The 18236-nt window shown below is 44.4% G+C and overlaps 1 protein-coding gene across 3 annotated transcripts in view; it reads left to right on the forward strand.

Moving 5' to 3' along the window:
- GOLGA3 (golgin A3) overlaps positions 1-18236 on the forward strand; it is a 212659-nt gene that overhangs the window by 70840 nt on the left and 123583 nt on the right. For 2 of the 3 annotated variants that reach the window (XM_063964700.1, XM_063964703.1), the window contains exons 3-5: positions 10879-11136; positions 12318-12430; positions 14376-15049. In XM_063964700.1, coding sequence (XP_063820770.1) covers positions 10879-11136; positions 12318-12430; positions 14376-15049 — 1045 coding nt within the window. The remainder of the gene's footprint in view (positions 1-10878; positions 11137-12317; positions 12431-14375; positions 15050-18236) is intronic. The other variant, XM_063964702.1, reaches the window with a different exon arrangement.

Genomic DNA, 18236 nt, shown 5'->3' on the forward strand with positions numbered 1-18236 from the left:
CACTCTTGTGCAAGAAATGGCAGCCGTTATACATGCACGCCTCCAAAAATCTCCGCTAGGGCTGAAGAGGATCTGCTTTCTCTCTCCAAAATCTGGTAGCCAGGCAGCAAAATCTAGGGGCCATAGCTACCTGGCCCCTGGGATTTGTCAAGCCATAAATTATACCATTACCAAATTTTTGTAGATGCACCTAAGAAAATTGTCATGGAGGGCAAGGGCCTGTATTAGAAGGTTACACAGTGCAGTGCTGTACTGTTTGTCAGAAACCAGGGGAACCCGGGTGCAAGTGAACTTCCTTCAACTGTAGGAGTCCTTGGCATTGGACCAGCACTGTTCTTCTTTTAGTTGGCTAAAATGTATTCTTTAACTATAACCATGTTATAATTTCATAGTTCATGATACAGTATTCAAAGTGAATACAGAACCTTGCTGCCATAACATGGAAATACATATGGCTAGTCTAGCTTTATCTTGTGGTTTTACCAGGCACACTGAAAAGCATCATTCCATTTTTCACTATAGAAAATAACTTGGCAAAATTATGTAAGAAACGTGTTATAGAAGCAGTGACACAATATTTTCAAAATTAAACTAAAAATTGACAGACCTATGTAATACTGCACATGTAATTTTTTTTTTCTATTCTCTATAAAACTTCTTTATTTACGTCAGACCCAAGACACTTCTAATTTCTAATCCTCTTCAACTGCATGTTCTAGCTTTGCCTGTAGTATAAAGGTCAATTTGTAAATTAGATTTGGAAGGTGCGGTCTGCATAGTGAACTATTTAGTATTTAGTTTTTATTTATATTTATAAAATGTTATTGTGCTGCTTGGATACCTTGCAGGGGTTTAGTTTCCAGTGTCCTTGTAACTTGGTAAACAGTAGTCTATTTTTTTATTTTTATTTTTAAATATACGATTTTTATTGTCTCAATAAATTCATGGATCAAATATGCACAAATACATCACAACAGCATTATCAAATATACACTTTACACAGACGGGTAGAGAGTAACATAGAGAAAGGAGAACAGAACGCCTAGCACTGTTACCGGCGGCAGATGCCTAATAATACTAAGTACGTAAGATTGCTATTTTAAAGTAGCAGCATCGGTGGCCAATATAAGAACATACCATTCCTAGGGAGCAAATTTTACTTTTTGTGGTTTGAAGACACCAAACAGAACTAAAAAGGTGTACCTCTATCCAGCACGGCTAAATTATACCAAGTAGTTAGGTGAAAGCATTGTTTAAGCATTTGTTTCAAGTCGGGAGACGTGGTAAGCAAGTGGGAATTTTTTTTATCAGCCAGGCCCTCTTGATTAATAGAGATGCTGTCCAATCCATATAAAATAAATGGTAAAGCCTAGGGGAGAACACAGTGAGTGAGGGGTTGTGGTTTCAATCCATTGCGAAAGGGTGTTTTTTTTAGCTGCTCCTGCAATTTTTGACAAAAACAGTTTGTTGCCTTTAGTGGAGTGTCTGTGATCTCCATTAAGCTATGTCCAGGGACTCTGTGTCATATGCTGCAGAGGATATGTCCTCTCAGGATGATCTCATTCCATGTAATCAGGATTGCACTGTTTTAGCACGGATACCAGCAAGGGAGCCTGAGTGGTTATCCTCTATCAAATCTATGATTTCTCAGATTTCTACTAGGGTTGCACAGAATGAGTCTGCAGCTCAGGCTTTACAGAACTCTATGGCAGTCTGGCCCAGTTCTGTTACCTCAGGGCCCCCCGCTGTATATTCCCAAAAACGTGCTCTTGCAGAGATTATGCAAGATGACACGGATACCGATTCTGACACTGCGGACCGTGATGGGGAGGTGTTGAGGGGGACAGCATCTCTTGCAAAAGGGGTGCAGTTGATGATAGAGGCCATTAGGGATGTCTTGAATATTACTGATGCAACACCTGAGCAGGTTGAGGAGGCTTACTTCACTGAAAATAAGAGTGCCTCGCTAACCTTCCCTGCGTCAAAAGAATGAAATGCTATTTTTTAAAAAGCTCGGAAAAACCCTGAGAAAAAATTCCAGATTCCTAAAATGGTCCAGGTGGCGTTTCCTTTTCCCTGTGGAGGATAGGAAAAAATGGGAAAACCCGCCCATTGTTGACGCGTCGGTATCCAGACTCTCAAAATAGGTGGTTTTATCTGTTCCAGGATCCACCACCTTGAAAGAGCCGGCTGATGGTAAAATGGCTCAAATCCATGTACACGGTGTCGAAGTCAAAAATATTATATACAGAAAACATACAAACTCCACACGGATGAGTTGCTGTGCGTGCGAATACACGCAGCGTGCACAGCGCTATATGGTAGCATACGCACTCACACAGACACGCTACAAAGATGTATTCAACACATATTTCATACCACACATAAATTAAACATGTCAAGCACTAGACATTATACTGTTTTAAATGATATAATAGCGTATAACATCATGTATATGTATTATTGGAACGGAACAAGATAAACATGTCATGCTTGGTGTCAAAATGATCAAGGGAATGAGTGTGTTGGTTTGATAGCTGTGGTTAAGTTGTAGCTCATTGCAACAATTCGTTATGATTGAATGTATGAATATGAAGCCACAACTCAAATGAGAACAAAGAACAGCAGATTGACAGGAAACCAATGGCCAACCCTTATGATGTCTTCTTCAAGGCTGGACATTGCTTGCATATGAATTGACCAAGAACACATCATGAATGAGAAAGTTCCCTCCCCTGGACCAATAACAGAAGACTCAGTCCCAGACCTGTACTCCCCCAATATACACAGTGCATAGCTGATTGCAGACACATAAAAGTTCTGTTTGCTGTTTTTTGCTGTACTGTGTAGCTGCTGTTGAGGCAGATCCAAAGATGGAGAAAACTGTGCATTGAGTGACAGGGTAACCTATGTATGCTGGCTGTGGCTGTAACTGGATTCTTTTGTAACTATCTGCTTCTTGTGTAATTGTAACTATATATATATATATATATATATATATATATATATATATACATACTGTACATGTGATATATTGTATATATTTGATATTAAAAGGATATGTATACATCACTGAGCGTTGGAACTCGGACAATGTGTGCGAGTGCTTTTTTTTCTCTTAAGGGATATAGTGTTTGCGATGTACAGCGCACTTTTATCGTATATGGTAATAAGATGCGCCTTGCGTCCGCTGCATATATCAACGCTGGCATTTTAAATATTTATTAGAAATTAATCTGAACTTCTCAACGGCTTCAGGGGCTATACTACGTCCCACTATTGCCAGTGCTTGGATTGCCAAAGCTATAGTAAAGTGGTCAGGCACGTTACTTGAAGATTTGGATACTATGGATAAATCTGATGTTGAATTGTTTTTGCGTAACATTCAGGATTCGGCAGGATTTCTGGTAGAATCCATGAAAGACCTGGGTTCCATGGCTGCAGGAATTTCTTCCATGTCTGTCTCAGCTCATCGAGGACTGTGGCTGCGACAGTGGTCTGCCGACGCGGAATCCTGGAGAAGTGTGGAGACCTTACCCTACACAGGTCAGGCTCTCTTTGGGGAAGCGGTGGATGCGTGGCTCTCCACGCCTACAGCGGGTAAGTCACCCTTTCTTCCCTCAGCTGCACCAGCTACGAAGAAACCCTTTTCAACTGCATCACAGCCCTTTCGGGCTGCCAAGCCCCGAAAGGCCAGACCATCCAACACCTTCTTTAGGGGAGGTCGGCCCAAATCCAAGAAACCTGTTGCTGCGGGTTCCCAGGAACAGCAACCTGCTTCAGGTACGCCGAAGTCCTCCGCATGATGGTGGACTACACGCCCCGGAGGTGGGGTCGGTGGGAGCGGGACTCAGGCTTTTTTGTCACTTCTGGGTGTCGTCTGACCTGGATCCCTGGGTACAAGATATTGTGTCCCAAGGGTACAGGCTGGAATTTCAAGATCTCCCTCCTCACCGATTCTTCAAATCAGGTTTGCCAGCTTTGCTGGCAGACAGGACTGTCCTGCAGACAGCCGTCCGGAAGTTGGTGGAGGCACAGGTTATATATCTCCTCATATGCAAAACAAAGGTTACTATTCGAACCCTTTTGTGGTACTGAAACCGGATGGTTCGGTCAGGCCCATTCGGAACCTAAAATCGCTAAATCCCTTTATGAAGGAGTTCAAGTTCAAAATGGTGTCTCTAAGGGCGGTGATATCAGGTCTGGAAGAGGGGGAATTCCTGGTATCCCTGGACATCAAGGATGCGTACCTCCACATTCTGATTTGGCCACCGCATCAAGCTTATCTCCGATTCACACTGTTGGACTGTCACTATCAGTTCCAGGTCCTGCCATTTGGCCTCTCCACAGCACCGAGATTATTCACCAAGGTGATGGTGGAAATGATGGTTCTCCGCAGACAGGGGGTGAACATAATTCCATATCTGGACGATCTGCTGATAAAGGCATCGTCCAAGGAGAAGCTGTTACAGTCCATTCTTATCACGACCCACCTGCTCAGAGAACACGGTTGGATCCTGAATCTTCCAAAATCACATTTGGAACCAACCAGGAGGTTGTCCTTTCTGGGAATGATCCTCGACACGGAAATGCAGAGGGTGTTTCTTCCAGAGGAAAAAGCGCTGGTGATACAAACAGTGGTCCGGGATGTTCTGAAGCCAGCCTTGGTGTCGGTTCATCAGTGCATTCCCCTACTGGGAAAGATGGTGGCCTCTTACGAGGCTCTGCAGTATGGGAGGTTTCACGCTCGGTCCTTCCAACTGGATCTCCTGGACAAGTGGTCGGGATCCCATCTCCACATGCACCAGAGAATATGTCTGTCGCCAAACGCCAGAATTTCACTCTTCTGCTGGCTGCAATTACCTCACCTTCTGGAGGACCGCAGGTTCGGGATTCAGGACTGGGTCCTTCTAACCACGGATGCAAGTCTCCAGGGCTGGGGCGCAGTCACTCAAGGGGAAACTTTCCAAGGAAAGTGGTCAAGTCTGGAAGCCGGCCTGCCGATAAACATTCTGGAACTAAGAGCCATCTACAACGGTCTTCTCCAAGTGGCCCATCTTCGGAGAAATCGGGCCATTCAAGTGCAGTTGGACAATGTAACGACCGTGGCTTACATCACCCGACAGGGCGCAATGAAGAGCAGAGCTGCAATGTCAGAGGTGACAAAAATCATCCTCTGGGCAGAAAAACACGCGTTGGCGCTGTCAGCAATCTTCATTCCAGGAGTAGACAACTGGGAAGCAGACTTTCTCAGCAGACACGATCTCCATCCAGGGGAGTGGTGTCTCCATCCAGAGGTGTTCAAGGAGATAACAGATCTTTGGGGCATACCCCAATTGATGGCCTCTCGTCTCAACAAGAAGCTTCGGCGGTATTGTTCCAGTTCGAGGTACCTGCAAGCAGTGGCAGTGGACGCCCTAGTGACTCCGTGGGTGTTCCAGTCGGTGTACGTGTTTCCTCCACTTCCACTGATTCCAAAAGTTCTCTTTATGAGTTTGAGAACAAGAGTTCAGGCAATACTCATTGCTCCGGACTTGCCAAGAAGGGCTTGGTACGCAGATCTTCTGGATCTACTGCTAGAAGAGCTGAGGCCTCTTCCTCTTTGGGAGGACCTGCTGCAGCAGGGGCCGTTCGCCTATCAAGACTTACCACTGCTACGTTTGACGACATGGAGGTTGAACGCCAGATACTAGCTCGGAAGGGCATTCCAAACAAGGTTATTCCTACCCTGATACAGGCTAGGAAAGGAGTAACGTCTAAACATTACCATCGCATTTGGAAAAAAATATGTATCTTGGTGTGAGTCCAAGAAGTTTCCTGCGGTGGAGTTTCAACTGGGAGGTTTTCTCCTCTTCCTGCAAACAGGTGTGGATATGGGCCTGAGGTTAGGATCCATAAAGGTTCAAATTTCGGCCCTATCCATTTTCTTCCAGAAACAGTTGGCTGCCCTCCCTGAGGTTCAGACTTTTTTGAAGGGAGTTCTGCACATCCAACCTCCCTTTGTACCACCTTGGTATCTTAACGTGGTGTTGCAGTTCCGCCAGTCGCACTGGCTTGAGCCTCTACAGGAGGTTGAGGTCAAGTTTCTCACGTGGAAGGCTGTCACTTTGTTGGCCTTAACTTCTGCTAGACGTGTGTTGGAGTTGGGGCTTTTGTCATGTAAAAGCCCATACTTGATCTTCTATGAAGACAGAGCTGAGCTTCGGACACGTCAGCAGTTTCTTCCGAAGGTTGTGTCGGCATTTCATATCAACCAACCTATTGTGGTGCCAGTTGGGACTGACTCCTCAATTTCATCAAAATCCTTTAGATGTTGTAAGGGCTCTGAAAATCTATGTGAGGAGGATTGCTCGTCAGAGAAAATCGGACTCTGTTTGTCCAGTATGATCCCAAGAAAATTGGGTGTCCAGCATGCGTATTCTACTGCAGGCTTGCCGTGTCTTACGTCTGTTAAGGTCCACTCTACTCGTAAGGTGAGTTCTTCCTGGGCGGCTGCCCGGGGTGTCTCGGCTTTACAGCTTTGCCGAGCGGTTACTTGGTCTGGGTCGAACACTTTTGCAAAGTTCTACAAGTTCAATACTTTGGCCTCTGAGGACCTAAAGTTTGGCCAATCAGTTCTGCAGGAGCCTCCATGCTCTTCCTCCCGTTCTGGGAGCTTTGGTACATCCCCATGGTACTAATGTGGACCCCAGCAACCTCTAGGATGTAAGAGAAAATAGGAGTTTAATTACCTACCGGTAAATCCTTTTCTCGCAGTCTGTAGAGGATGCTGGGCGCTTCGTGATCCTGCAGTGGTTATTTAGTTCAGTACTGCTTAGTCTAAGTACTGTTTTGTTACTTGGTAAGTAATCTTGTTCAGCCGTTGCTGACGTTTCAAGCTAGTTAGCTTGGTTTGCCTTGTGTGTGAGCTGGTGTGAATCTCGCCACTATCTGTGTAAAATCCTTCTCTCGAAGTTGTCCGTCTCCTCGGGCACAGTTTCTAGACTGAGTCTGGTAGGAGGGGCATAGAGGGAGGAGCCAGCCGCACTCTCAAACTCTTGAAGTGCCAATGGCTCCTGGTGGACCCATCTATGCTCCATGGTACTAATGTGGACCCCAGCATCCTCTACGGACTGCGAGAAAAGGATTTACCGGTAGGTAATTAAAATCCTATTTTCTACTTCGCTATCCCCCCATTATACCATCCAAATCAATAGCAGGACGGATGTATGAATAAATATGTGAGGATGAGAAGGGCTCTACACTGTTTGTCACCATCAGTCAGCGACCATTATTAATGTAGCTCTGAACTTGTAGGTAGGGGAAGAGAGGAATGTAAAAATATGTAGAAAATAACTATATAGCAGACTGTGGCTGAGAGGCTGTAGAGTGCAGACATATATAAATTTTATACAGATATTTCAACCCCTGAAGAGACCAATTCCTGAGGTAGTGTGACGGCCACCCCCCTGCAAATGCAGGGTTGCCCACTAATGGAAGGGGAAAAAAAAAAAAAAAAGAGTATTAGTGAGACATACTCATAAGACAGCGAGTCTGCCTCCAAGCACTGAACGTAGCGGTCAAAAGTATATTGGCCCTTTATTCAGTAATGATTGCAATTTCTGCTAAAAAGCAGTTACTGCTATCAAATAGTTGCAGCCCAGAAATTGAGAAAACGTCCATTGCAGAAATTGGGAATGCATCGCAATATGCGGCTGTTCGCAGAACCACATTCAATTACCGAAACATCAAATATTTTTTCCGATCTGCGCCAGGCAAGGTCGTCCACAATTCTTGCGACACAAGAGGCTGGAAGTGGTCATCGCTTATGTCCAAGGCCCTCCTTAAAAATGCCTCGGCATGCCTGCTTCCTGCCAGTCAAACAGCGTCTGCATTGAGATCACGATGTGTACGCATTTTCTGCCACTATTATTACTCGAGCATGTGCAATGCGAACGCTGCGCATGCACAGTCGTTATATAATCAGCCAAATTGCGATTCACAAATTTTACAATCCCTACTGAATGAGTTCCTTCATCCCTAATCTCCTGCGGGAGTGAAGTGGGCGAGTATGAAGCAATGTGGCCAAGTGTGAGGGCTAAAAGCTTGCGCTATAGAGAAAGTGGTATAATTATTGGCCTCCCCTATCCAGTTTATGGCGAAGCTGTACTTGACTCCAAGTTAATCTCTTCGAATGCAGGTAGATAAACGCCCCCTAAGTCAGTGGTCTGTTGAGATTTATAAAGGGATATCCTGGGGTGCTTTTTGTCCCAGATAAAGCATTGCATTTCCTCTTCTTCTTTTTTTCATTTTTTTTTTTTTTTTTGAGGAGAAGAGGTAACATCTGGATCATGTATAAAATGCAGGGGAAGATAATCATTTTCATTACGTGACACCCGCCTATATAGAATAAGGGGCAATATGCTCTACTTCTTAAAGTCGGCATATGTTTGTGTTAGGAGTTTGATAGTTAGCGGCATACACTTGGGAATCGTTATACCTAGATATTTTTAAAGTGGAAGGTGACGCCTTGAATGGGAAGGTGTTTCCCCAACCCAATTTAGGTTCAGGGTAAAATGCTAGTGTTTCCGTCTTTGTAGTGTTAACCTGAAATCCCACTATCGATTCAAAGTCATGCAGTTTACCCACAAACAAGGTGATAGCTTGTTTATGAAAATGTCAAAGAAGGTAATCTGCAAAGGCAGATATTTTTATTTTATTTTTTTTATTTCGTAGTTTGCATCAGTAATGCGTTGCCAGCCAGTTAGTCGCTTGAAGTGTTGGATCAGTGAATTGATAGCCAGGTTCAAAAGAAGGGGGAAGAGCAGGCATCCCTGTCTAGTCCCACGGTGAAGTGCAAAGTATCTAGTGTTTAGGGCATAATAGTTAAATGTGCCGTCAGGGAAGTCAAGTGAGTGAATTCTGAGCCAAATTCCTGAAAATTAAAAATACGCAAGACAGAACGATATTCTGTTTAACTTAGTCTGTTGGGTATGGGTCATGGCAGCAGTGAGAGTCTGTATATTTAAAACTGAGTGTCGACCCTGAAATGAATCCAGTCTGTGAGGGGTGAATCAACCTAGTCAAAGTCTGTTGCAAGAGCTGGGCCAATAATTTTGAAATCATTTTTAAGTCCTGATTAAGAAGGGAAATGGGGTGATAGGCGGTGACTAAATAGGAGGGGCCCTTACCAGGTTTAGGGAGGATCATAATACAGGCTGCATTTAAGTTATAGAGGGTTACCAGATAGGGAACTACATGGGGAAGTAAGAGTGTATAGTAGTGAGCACTGAGGTCATCCAGGCCAGGTCCTTTACCTACTTGTCAGGTATTTATTATCCTATGGACTTCCTCCCCCCATGTTTTAAACAGATCTAACGTATTCAGACGCAATGCGAAAGAAACAGTAATGGTATACAGACTCGTATGCAATATGCACTCCTCTAACTATTCGTACTCAAAGGGTAGATAGAGATTTAGTGCTGTATTGTGCCGTACTCGGTAGAGTGGGATACAGGGAGACTCGCCCCGCTTCCAAGATCGGTCATACGTTAGCGAACGCTGAGTGGATCCAGACGCTACTAGTGTACACTGCCGCTCCCTGAACCTAGTGAACACAGATGCACTGGTCACACAGCCGCCTATGCTGCAACCGGGTCCCCTCGTGGTAGCGTCTGGGACGGAAGCAAGGAAACAGTTCATGGTGGGAGACCGGCAGAAAATGGTCATGAACTGGGGGGGAGGGGCGACCAGGATAGCGTCTGACTCCCCACTGCTGACATCAACCCTAGGGATCGCGACCTCATGCAATTCCTGGAGACTCTGGTCCCTATGGCCTAGCGCTGGTGCAACCAGGGCATCAGCTACTGTTTGGTAGTCTCCTCCCAAAACAGTGCGACTGTGTCCGTATTCCATCTACTAAGTGGAATCTATGCCTTACCTTCTCCCCGTGCTCCGGCCACATCCTGGTAACGTCTGCTGGACCTGCTAGTATATAGGACACAGACGCCTGCCGAAAGAGCACTGTACTCGTGGGTAAGCGTTGTCGCGACCCGGCGGAGAGTCGTTGGAGTGACTCTTTCTAAGGTACGTATAAGACGCTGTTTAGAAAGATCACTCAAAAATTAGTAAGACTATAACAATAAAATAAGAAAGCTTAGGGCTGCTAAAAAGCAGCAGCCCTTTGACCATGGTCCGGCTCCTGCCGCACCAAACGCTCCTGCCGCACCAAACAAAAAACTGATTTGCCTGAGCCAGTGGGCGGGGATATATGGATGGGCCCGTTGCATCCTGGGAGGCCAGAAAGCTTTGATCGATTGGTGCCAATCCGCTGACGCTTCATCATATCCCATTGTTATCCTGTGAATAACCTGTGGACCCTGCCATAGAAAACGGTGTTAAGTTGGTGTGGAAAAACCTAACTGGTGGGAAACCTTTTTTCTGTCAGATGCCATTTTGAATTTTTTCAACTGCGTGTGACAACTGCGATAAATAATGGGCATCCGCAAACCGTTGAATAGCTCCATATGGTGCCCATTAATTAGCGCCACCTAAATAACAGTTGAATTCCCCCCTTCCCTAGATGTTTGTTCAGTTTTGTTTGTTTTTTGTTGGGTAACAAATCAGACCGCCTGAAATGCAAATGGAATTTGTATGTTATTCAGTGATGGTGAAGATGTAATTGGAGCATTGCAGTGTATATAGTATTGAGTGTCATGGGGGCACACTTTAAAGGATTGGAACGATTCTTCAAAATTGTGTTTTTGGACCAAATCCTTTCAAGTTGTGCCCTGTGCTGGATTAAAGTGCAATACCTTATAACCTAAATGTTGTTTTGCTTTTATCATGAGTACTCCAAAACCCACTGGAATTTAATATTGTAACTGTTTGTTTTTCCAGTATCCAGTATGAATTTGGATGAGTTGCCAAAAGAATTAGACAGTATGGAGATGAACAACGTAGACATGTGTTGGACTGGACCTCAACCGCACAATTCAGAACATGTTTCATCTACAGACTCTGTCAGAATGGCAGCACCCCCAGGTGTGGATGGTTTCAATGACAACCTATCGGAATCTAGTACTGAGTGCCTAGTTCTTAGAAAAGAAGCTTTGCAGTCGTTGAAGCTAAGCCTTCATATGCAGGAAACTGACCTGTGTAAGCACATCTCTATCTGGAGAGCACTTCCATATATCGCTTTCCACCATTAACCTTTCTTGCAAAGTGTGCATGTGATGTTTCTGTTTGAAAATCCAACTAAAATCTCACTGTGAACTTTAGTGGCAATTGTTTTCTGCACTCTTTGTGGGAGGATGAGAAATCTCATCTGGTCTCTGTAACATTTCTGCTTAGTAGCCCATGTTAGAATAACAGAATTATTAAACATGTATTTGATTTTAAAAATAAAGATGATTAGGCAGGTGAAGTGCAGTTTGTCTAAATCCCAGTTTTCCAGCAGGAATTACTAATGAGAGTATTGGTCGCTTCTTACATTTGTAATCGGTAATATAAATGTGCTGATTCATAGAATTTCAACACATGTGAAATGGGAAAGCTGTTAGAGAAAGCACTGTTTAAGAAAAGCAGTTGATAAGTGATCAATCATAAATACAGTTATTCAATTTGATTATTTAATCTGAAGTAAAATCACCTAATTTATTTATTTACTACCAGTTACTTATATAGCGCACACATATTCCGCAGTGCTTTAGAGCGAATATTTGCCCATTCAAATCAGTCCCTGTCCCAGTGGATCTTACAATCCATATTCCCTACCACATGTACATGCGCACACATTCACGCTAGGGTTAATTTTTTTGTTAGGAGCCAATTAACCTACAAGCATATTTTTGATTTGTGGGAGGAAACCGGAGTACCCGGAGGAAACCCATGCAAGTATAGGGAGAATATACAAACTTTGCACAGTTGGGGCTATGGTGGGAATCGAACCCATGACCTCAGTGCTGTGAGGCAGTAATGCTAACCATTGCACCATCCGTTCTGCCCTAAATTATAAACTAATAAGGCAAAATACGGTTGTCTAACTGGTTGTCCAGTGTGTGTTGCCAAATGTTTCTATCTAGCATTAAGCTTCCCTCCGAACCCTCCATTGACTTTATTACAGTATCTACCTATTCCAGTAAGATTTTGCTTGTAAGCATGTGCATTGTACAAATGCTCTTGTGCCACTGCTGAAACATTCTTACATTCTTCTTGCTTTCCTGCTGTGCTTTTTGCATTGTACATGTTAAATAGCTCCAGATCTAAAGAAATTATCTTGACTAGTATTACTCCCTGACAGAGTGAACTCTTCTTGCTCATTTCTGTCTTCCCTTTAGCCTCTATTGATGCTCCCCTTCCACTTGAGCGAGAGGAGCAAATCCGTATTCAGGCAAGGCGGCGCTTGGAGGAGCAGCTAAAACAGTACAGATCCAAACGTCATCAGCAGAGGGTGAGAAGAGATTATCACTGTGTTTTTTGTTTGTTTGTTTTTTAATAGAAATCCTGTTTACTTGCTTCATGTTCTGTGTGGTCTAAATGGGCTGCAGAGGCTGTAGAAATTAATTATGGGTGTCGTTCCTCTTTATATACAGGTTGAGTATCTCTTATCCAAAATGCTTGGGACCAGAAGTATTTTGGATATCGGATTTTTCCGTATTTTGGAATAATTGCATACCAAAATGAGATATCATGGTGATGGGACCTAAATATAAGCACAGAATGCATTTGTTACATATACACCTTATATACACAGCCTGAAAGTAATTTGACAATATTTTTTTTAACTTTGTGCATTAAACAAAGTGTGTGCACATTCACACAATTCATTTATGTTTCATATACACCTTATACACACAGCCTGAAGGTCATTTAATACAATATTTTTAATAACTTTGTGTATTAAACAAAGTATGTGTACATTGAGCCATCAAAAAACAAAGGTTTCACGATCTCAGTCTCACTCAAAAAAGTCTGTATTTCGGAATATTCCGTATTTCGGAATATTTGGATATGGGATACTCAACCTGTATAAAGAGTCAAAAGAATTGGCAGAGGCTTTGCCCTGTGTGTTGTGTTCACATAGTTATTAATGATTGCACACAATGGGGGTATTCAGTTATTTTGGGCTGTCTAAAAATCCCATCTAAACGGGACTGTCACTATTCATATGTTGGTTGGGCGCCCCCTGCACATTGCGCATGTTGCGCCCAAACAGGCAGGGTTTAGCCGCATAAAAACCGGCTAAAACCTGTCTAAGCTCCTGTTTTGGCATCCAAACGCCCATTTGGACATCCAAAGTGCCGGGTTTGGGCACATTTTTTCTTGCACCTCAGGAGGCTGCGAGAAAAAATGTCCCTCCCTGGGCGCCCTGATCTGCAGAAGAAAAATTGATTTGCTGCCTTGGGCGCTCTCTAAACATTTGAATCGGCCCCAATGTTGTGTTCCATTTTCCTTGTTTTGTATAGCTGTGTTCTGAACCCTCATGTAGCCCCAACCAATCATGTTTTCAGGATTGTCTGTGGAAGCAGCTGGGATAATTACCTAGCAAAATAGATTAACTTGTGCATGATTAAAAAACATGAGTTGGTGGAGTTGAGAGCTATTGCTGTACGTGGTTAAGTTTGGGTACTCAATTGTTTCTTTTTATTGCGATTGTTGTCACCAGAGAGGTCTGGTATAGGTCGCATAAAAGTGGTTAAACCTTACCAAAATAGTGCAAAAAAGTCCAGTTTCAAAGCTCAAATGGGTCACTTTGCTCATTTCAACTCGCCAACCTTGGGGGTGCGAGATGAAATGCCAGCACTGGCAGCCGAAATGTGCCAAAAAGGAGCTACAATTGAATAGCTCCGTTGGACGACATCCACTGGCCGCCGGCGCTCTAAACAATTGAATATCGGCCAAGAATTCTCATCAGTGTAGCTTGCTTCCTTTCTTTTTCTTTCCTTTTCTTTCTTTCTTTTTCTTTCTTTCTTTCTTCTTTTTCTTTCTTTCTTTCTTTTCTTCTTTTCTCTCTTCTCTCTCTCGTCTCTTCTCTCTCTCTCTCTCTCTCTCTCTCTCTCTCTCTCTCTCTCTCTCTCTCTCTCTCTCTCTCTCTCCTCTCTCCTCCTCTCTCTCTCTTCTCTCTCTCTCTCTCTCTCTCTCTCTCTCTCTCTCCTCTCTCTCTCTCTCTCTCTCTCTCTCTCTCTCTCTCTCTCTCTCTCTCTCTCTCTCTCTCTCTCTCTCTCTCTCTCTCTCTCTCTCTATTCCCCCCACCCCCAATGGTTTGTTCTTACTGAACATCAGTTTAGGTTTTATTCTGTACTTCACCTTTTTTTTTTTTCCTGAATGTGGATTTCCCTTCTGACTGCTACTGATATCTTTTTTTGTTTTATATTTTTCATATCTTGTCTAACCAGTCCACTCCTAAAAGCCGTCCCTCAAGCACTTTGGATCCTGAACTTATGTTCAATCCAGATCATCTTCCTCGGGCAAGCACTGTTGCAATGACTAAGGAGTATTCCTTCTTGCGCACAAGTGTCCCACGGGGACCAAAACTGGGTAGCCTGGGTCTCCTTTCATCTTCGAATGAGAAGAAATCTTCCAAATTATCAAAGTCTTCCAGCAAGATACGTTCATTAGCAGATTATCGTATAGAATCTTCAGATCCGGACAATAACAGTGTAGGCTATTCAGATTCCTCCCCTGGTTCACTGAAGTCCAACAGAGGAAGCCTGACCTCTGTGGTGTCGGAAATTAGTATGGAAGGAGGACAGCGACCAGACAGTACAATATGTATTCCTGACACTAGCTCCGAATTGGATGGAAGTGATTTGGGAATTAGACTGGATGGAAATGAGAGTGATAGCTCTACTCAAAGCAGTGTCTCTGCTGGACAAGGAGCTTACCTGATTGCTGCGTCTCCCAGAAAGGAAGAGGAATACATTGTGAATGGTCAAAGCGTGGCTCTAGAGGATGTGGGACAATATCCTTCACTAAGAGATGTCTTACAAGCTGCTGCTGCAGAGCAACATGCTCTAGAACCTGAGGGAAATGGGGAACCTAGAAGCAGAAGAGACAGCATTTCAAGCAGGTATAAATTGTTAAATGAACTGCATTTCTTTTAGTTATAAGGCGTGAGAGGCTCATACATATTAATGGAATCAGTATGCTATCCCTGTGGTTGTTATGCCGACTCCTGGATCCCGCTGCAGAAAAGACCGACAGGGGTTAGTAAGGGGTGTTCTCCCCTCTCCCTGACCTAACCCTAATTCCCCCGTGGCGGTGCCTAATCCGAACGCTAAATCAACCAGTGTGTATGCACTATTGCGTGCTCCTGTGAGTCATTCCTCATGTCTCTTGGTAAGCCCTACATGCTGTGCTATCCAAGGACATCATTAACAATGTTTAGCACATCACGCAGTGTGCACGCACTACTTGCATATATACCGGATATATCATTAAGGACCATACAACCTAATGATATCATTCTGTTGTTAGCAAGATTGCAATGTGTGTATGCACTTTGGGGGTAATTCAGACCTAGTCGTAGCAGCAAATTTGTTAGCAGTTGGGCAAAACCATGTGCACTGCAGGGGGCAGATATAACATGTGCAGAGAGTTAGATTTGGGTGGTGTGTGTTCAAACTGAAATCTAAGTTGCAGTGTAAAAATAAAGCAGCCAGTATTTACTCTGCACAGAAACGAAATAACCCACCCAAATCTAACTCTCTCTGCAAATGTTATTTCTGCAGCGGGGTACACTGGTATTCCACAGGGAATAACATTGGGGGTGTAGAGGAGGATCTTGACCCGAGGCACCAACAGGCTAAAAGCTTTGACTATTCCCAAGATTCTCAGCGCCGCTTCCTCTATAACCCCGCCTCTGTGCACAGGAGCTCAGTTTGTAAGTTGGTGCCTGCAGTGCAGGCAGCTAACAGGCAGGGCTGCTCCAGCAGCCCTAAGAAGAGCTATTTTAAAGAAGATAGAAGACTTCAAGGGCTGCAGCAGAGGCACTCTAGTGCTAGATATCATTCTGATATCTCCTGCCGCAGCTCCATCACCTCCCCCAGTGGTGCTGTATACTCCCGCTTATACTATACTATACACCTGCAGTGCACATGGTTTTGCCCAGCTACTAACAAATTTGCTGCTACGATCAGGTCTGAATTACCCCCTATGTCACTTGCCCGGGAGTTCAAGGGAAATTGTTGATGACATTGTATTGTTTGCCTGTTGTTTAGTAGGTATCCAGTGTATTTCCAGACTACCCAGCAGGTGCACAGATGTGTTGCTAATTGTCACATTTTAAAGATTAGATTTTTATAGATTCTAGGAAAACACTGTGTCACACCATTTCGTATGCAGATGCAGAAACGGTTGCACACCAAATATAGACATGCCACATATAATTTTGATCAGCATAAGTTGCTTGTGCATTCTAATATGCATCATTTCTCTAGCATCCATAAGGGATATTGGGGAGATTTAGTACGAGCGGTTATAGACGGGGTCCAAAGGAGCCGGTGCACTTTAAATTTCTTCACTGGGTGTGCTGGCTACTCCCCTCTATGCCCACTCCCACAGACAGTTTAGGAAAAAGTGCCCTCGGGAGAGGATGCACATCTCTGAGCTCCAGAGAGTTTTCTTCAGTTTATTTTAAATTTTTGTTATTTTCGGTATGCTGTTTGGGCAACAACATACCTGCACCATGGGAGTTAAGGGAGGATGGTCACCGGCCTTGTGGGGTGTCAGAGCCGCTTCCCCACTGCATGATCACTGTCCTGAGAGGTTGTTTGTTCAGCGGGGCACTTCGCCTTAGCTGTCACAATCGCAGCACACCGCACACCCCTAACACTAGCCTGAAGGTGACTACAGTGGTGAGTACAAACCGGGGGCCCCGCTAGGTGGTCTCCCAGTTCAAGGTGCGGCTGACACGCAGGGGCGGCATACGAGACCCTCCTATAGTTCCCTGTGTAAACTGGCTAGCGGTGGCATAAACTAGCACTTGTGTGATGTTTTTAAGCACTTTAGGAGACATTGGCAGTATAAAAAAACACTGTAGCTCCGGCTCCATTGGGGGGGGGGGGGGGCGGAGCTACCTCAGAGCGGGACCAGCTGCATTTTGGCGTCTTCCTCTGCTTACTGCAGCAGCAGGCTCACACAGCTCCTCCTGACACTCAAGACACGCTGGAAAACTGGTACAGGGTATAGCAAAGGGGGAGAGCCGCTATTGTACACAATCTGTGTATATGCAGGACAAAAATCATAGGTTTTCACTGTGATATAATAAGCGGACAGCCTCACTGGGGCTGTGTAGCTGGGGTGTGCTTGTCTCCTCTCTATATCTCCTCTCGCATAAGTAGGGGCAGGCCTGCTAAGTATTACTATCTGTGTGTATGTGTATGCCATTTGTGATTTACTGTAAACATGGGTAAATACAAGCTATGCAGTGTATGCCACACCAGATTCTCTCTCTTATCATCTGATTCTGTTTCATGTGAACAATGCAGCCACTCTTCACAACTCAGTGATGGGGATGGGGGAGAGAGTAAAGAGCCTTCCTGGCTAGGGGCCCTTAAAAATATGATGTCTGATATGTCATCACAACTCACTGCTAATGCTCAAAAAAACTCAGCTACTACAACAGGCTGTTGCAGACTTAGCTGCCAGGGCAGATGTTACACAGCCCCTCCTCTCTCACTCAGGACCACAAAAGGATGGTTTACCTGCTCTACTGTCTGATTCAGATGAAGAGGTACAGGAGGATGGGGAGGACTTGGATACCGTTAGTGGGGATTCCACTTCTGCTCAGGGTAGTGAACCTCTCATTCTGGTTATACGGGACGTGTTAAAACTCTCTCTAGAGGACGCTGTGTCACAGCAGTCGATTGTCTTTACACAGAACAAGCCTAATGTCACTTTCCCTGATTCTGCCGTTAAATGACCTGTTTAAGTTAGCCTGGAAAAATCCAGACAAAAAAATACCAAGTGTCAAAAAGATTTTTGCACGCTTTCCCATTTGTTCCTGAAGGTAGGAAATTCTGGGAAGAACCCCTGGGGGTTGATGTATACTGTCTAAAAAGGCGGTGCTGCCTGCCCCGGGCTCCTTAACCATAAAGGACCCTGGGGACAGAAAAATAGAGACTACACTAAAGTCTATCTACACAGCAGCAGGTGTATCGCAAAGGCCGGTCATAGCAGGTTGCTGGATGACCCATGCCATTCACACGTGTGCTTCTCAAATTCAGGAGGACCTCTGTGGATATGCCTCTGGTCAC

The sequence above is a fragment of the Pseudophryne corroboree genome, chromosome 1, assembly GCF_028390025.1.
Source record: "Pseudophryne corroboree isolate aPseCor3 chromosome 1, aPseCor3.hap2, whole genome shotgun sequence".
NCBI lineage: Eukaryota > Metazoa > Chordata > Amphibia > Anura > Myobatrachidae > Pseudophryne > Pseudophryne corroboree.